General features: G+C 38.6%; 1 protein-coding gene across 1 annotated transcript in view; it reads right to left on the reverse strand.

The window, feature by feature from the left end:
* Positions 1 to 1,183: 1,183 nt before the first annotated feature.
* The window catches only part of LOC142662684 (B-cell receptor CD22-like), a 61,339-nt gene continuing 58,365 nt past the window's right edge, over positions 1,184 to 4,157 (reverse strand). The window contains exons 14-17 of the mRNA XM_075840895.1: positions 4,111 to 4,157; positions 3,601 to 3,725; positions 2,558 to 2,627; positions 1,184 to 1,380 (exon numbers count right to left, since the gene is read on the reverse strand). The exon at positions 4,111 to 4,157 is cut by the window's right edge and continues 23 nt beyond it. Coding sequence (XP_075697010.1) covers positions 1,243 to 1,380; positions 2,558 to 2,627; positions 3,601 to 3,725; positions 4,111 to 4,157 — 380 coding nt within the window. The 3' untranslated portion in view covers positions 1,184 to 1,242. The remainder of the gene's footprint in view (positions 1,381 to 2,557; positions 2,628 to 3,600; positions 3,726 to 4,110) is intronic.

Raw genomic sequence — 4,157 nt, forward strand, 5'->3', positions numbered from 1 at the left:
CGCCTAGTCCTCATGCCAGACCCGATTTGACTTCAAGCCATTATAGAAATCTATGTAGTCACGGAAACAAATCCCACAAATGAAGGAACTAATAGGTTCCCCCAAAGCCCAACCATATTTTGAGAACAGGGGTCCCAAATCCCCAGACATTGAATGGAGTGGCGGTTAAAAGCCAAAGTCTATGGAAGTCACGGAAACAGCCGAGTACAGCGCTTGGCTGTATCCGTCATTCTCAGAGACAGTATATGGAGTGGCGGGCGCATGCTCAACCGCCACTCCATTCAATGTCTAGAGGTTCGGGACCCCTGTTCTCACCATTGATGGAAGTTCCAACAATGGGACACCCAGAAATCAGAAAATGATCACCAATCCTGTGGATAGGTGATAATTTATGATTTTTGTGAATATTCCTTTAATGGAAGTGATGTTTATCTATGAGCACTCTCAGTTGTAAGTTTCTTTCTGAATAATTTCAGTATGTTATTTCTCTTTTGGAAATGGGGACCAAGAGTCCCTTATTCTCAACCTCAGTGGAAGTTCCAACTCCTTTAGAACTATAACATAACCCCTTTCAATTACAAAAATACTCAGAGAGGTTCCCATAATGGGACCCCATGCCCTCGTAATATCTCCAGTTTTCTGAAGGCTATTCGTTAACATTCGCTTATAACTTTTCATACCATCAAAACTATTGATGGCCAGAGGATGTAGTTCCAAAAAAATAAGCTGCATATAATCAAAGCCTTAGAAATTGTCCATGCAGGTTTGCCGGTAAGCTTATATCAGAAATGAGAGAAAACCATTCCATCCATAACTGAATTGTCAGATTTTATGCAGAATTACCCCTTAAAGGGTGGCTACCAACTCTTGTAAACTTTCTATTTTATTATTTCTTATGCTATAGAACTCACCCGCCTCTTTTGAATATTGTTACAATTTAACTTTGTCACTTGCAGTACCACTTATGGCCATTGTGATTTGGTAAAACTTTCCATGGACACCAATGCAACAGCGCCCCCAGCTCCAATGTGATTTCATCAAAAAGCACAGATTTTTGAAACACAGTAAAATTGGAATAATATATCCATCACTACCGGCAGATTGTGTTTACCAGTAATAAAGCCATTCAACACATTTTACCTTTTAAAATAAGTGTAGGAACCGCTTACATGTATGGCGGCAAACTGACAAAAAGAAAATCCAGTTATGTTTTTGTGATTTACAAATTTAGAAAACATGTCATTAATGTCTTAACATGGCATACTCCACTTCTGGATCATGCACCCGTACTGTGCTCTTATTCAGGTTGGCGATGGTGGAGTAGTGGATGTCGTCTTCAGATTTGTCTTTGGTTATTTTTGAAGGCTCAATGTTTTCATACTAGAAAGTTAACAAAATGTTTTCATATACTTAAACCTCAAATTGTTAACAAATAGGAAGGAAAAGAAAGTAACATTTCAAGGGATCACTTTTTGTACAGCCACAAATGAAGGGAAGCCTATTATTTTTGTAAAAAGAGAGACTTTTTGATATTTTGTAAGAATGCCCATTATAAATCATGAGTAAACTTCTTCTTCTGGGGACTTACAGGTTCCTTTGTCCCTCCATACACACGTGGGACCATGTAACTTGTCAAGTCAGACATATTGATTCGTTACAGCTTATATTGGGTAAGTGGCCAAATATCGTAAGCCACAATCCAAGAATGAAATGGGTGACAACCATAAATCTGCTTAGCCCTATGTATTCTGAGTTGTCACTAATTCTCCTCCAGACTACTTCCTGTTTCCTCTAAATGTTTCCTGCTGGCCATTGCCATCCAATAATTTCTGCCTCTCTCTGCAGAGCCTCAAATATGCATGTGACATACATGCTGCAGCACAAAGGACAGTCTGCAGCCTCTCCTGTGCCTTAGACCTGCATGTGTATCTCACCTTCGAAAGCAATTTTTCAAAAAAATCAAAATGCCTACGTTTGGTGCAACTTTCTAATTAGTTTTGATTAAAAATTATTTTTACTTTTTGAGATACAGCTGTTTTGTATTTTGTATACAGAGCAGCTGTATCTTGTGCTAAAACCTGAATCCGCAAGGTCAGCGGGACTAATGGGTTCAGTGTCATTGGGTCCTGTGTCTCTGAAATGCTGAATCCACCTGTAATTGATTACATCTAAGTTATGAAAGATGTGATCGGTAACAGCTTGAGCCTATATGTCAGAGACACACAAGACCCGCTGACACTGAACCCATCAGTCCCGCTGACCTGGTGGATTCAGGTCTCAGCACAAAATACAGCTGCTCTGTTTACAAAATAAAAAGTAGCTGTATCTCAAAAAGTAAAGACAATTATTAATAAAAACTAATTAGAAAGTTGCACCAAACACTGATTGATATTAAAATTTTTAAATAAATTGCTTTCGAAGGTCTAGACAGCCGGTAAAGGCGGTATGGTGGAACACGGAGGAATACTGTAATAGTGTGGGCGGGGTCAGTCATTAGCATAATTTTAGGTAATGATACTTCTATGTTTTTTAATCTATCATAAGGTGTGCAGTTTACCTCAGCAGTACTCATTGGCTTCTTCAAAACACTGTAAATGTCATTTGGATCCGGACAACTTGCCTTGGTCCTAAACAAAAACATGAATTGTTAAGATTAATTATGTTAATTTATTCAGTTAATAAAGAAATGCCATCACAATCAGGGGACTAGAGTCCATGAACCTTCCTGAGTCATGTATGTAGGGTATAAATTAGTTTTATTTATCTATCTATCTGTAAAGGATCTGCCAGGCACAGCGGGGTTAACGCCCATAGGTAATCAGTCGGCACCTGAGTCTATGTCTCTGAGACTGACTCCAGCTTCCACCACTCAGGCTGGCAGGCTTAGGAGTGGGAGAGCCTATCGCAGCCTGGCCAGACTCAGCTAGCTCCCGCCCTCTGTCTATTTATACCTGCCTTTCCTGTTCCTCCTTGCTTGTGATTCTTCTTGTGTGGTTTCCTGGCCCAGCTACAGCTCCTATCAATTTGATCCTGCTCCATTCTGACCCTGGCTTTCTGACTACTCTCCTGCTCTACATTTGGTACCTCGTGCTCTCCTGGTTTGACTTGGATCGTTCACCACTCTGTTGCTCACGGTGTTGCCGTGGGCAACTGCCCCTTTCCCTTTGCTTTATATTCCCTTGTATGTTTGTCTCGTGCACTTACTGAGCGTAGGGACCGCTGCCCAGTTGTACCCCGTCGCCTAGGGCGGGTCGTTGCAAGTAGGCAGGGACAGAGTGGCGGGTAGATTAGGGCTCACTTGTCCGTTTCCCTACCCCTATCATTACACTATCTATCTATCTATCTATCTATCTATCTATCTATCTATCTATCTATCTATCTATCTATCTATCTATCTATCTATCTATCTATCTATCTATCTATCTATCTATCTAATATCACTCTATTTCTTAGGAGCTCTTTGTTACTAAACAATTAATTAGAAGCAAACAACAAACTTCTTTTTTTTATCCACAGCTTGGGATGGGGATAGGCTTAATATTTCTCATTTCCAAGGGATAAAAAGATTATAAGCATTTAGAAATGAAAATAATTTTAGACCTGGACTGGCTTTGTCCCTCATTAGTGGAAGGAGGAAATTGAAGACTGGTATAATTTATTTGTTCGGTAAGGCTGTCTTCTGATGGAGTAAGTTGTCCTAAATGGTCTGAAAGCTCATTATTGGACTGAAAGGTAAAACAAAAGTAAATTAGATAGACACATTTATGGATAAAAAATAGATAATGAGATAGATAGATAGATAGATAGATAGATAGATATGACATAGATAGATAGATATGACATAGATAGATAGATATGACATAGATAGATAGATATGACATAGATAGATAGATATGACATAGATAGATAGATATGACATAGATAGATAGATAGATATGACATAGATAGATAGATATGACATAGATAGATAGATATGACATAGATAGATAGATATGACATAGATAGATATGACATAGATAGATATGACATAGATAGATATGACATAGATAGATATGACATAGATAGATAGATAGATAGATAGATAGATAGATCGATAAGCAAATATCTGACCTTTTTCAAAACAAAAAAAGATGCATCACTTCTGGCATTTTCTGCTT

The sequence above is a fragment of the Rhinoderma darwinii genome, chromosome 10 (assembly GCF_050947455.1).
Source record: "Rhinoderma darwinii isolate aRhiDar2 chromosome 10, aRhiDar2.hap1, whole genome shotgun sequence".
In the NCBI taxonomy this organism is placed as follows: Eukaryota; Metazoa; Chordata; class Amphibia; order Anura; family Rhinodermatidae; genus Rhinoderma; species Rhinoderma darwinii.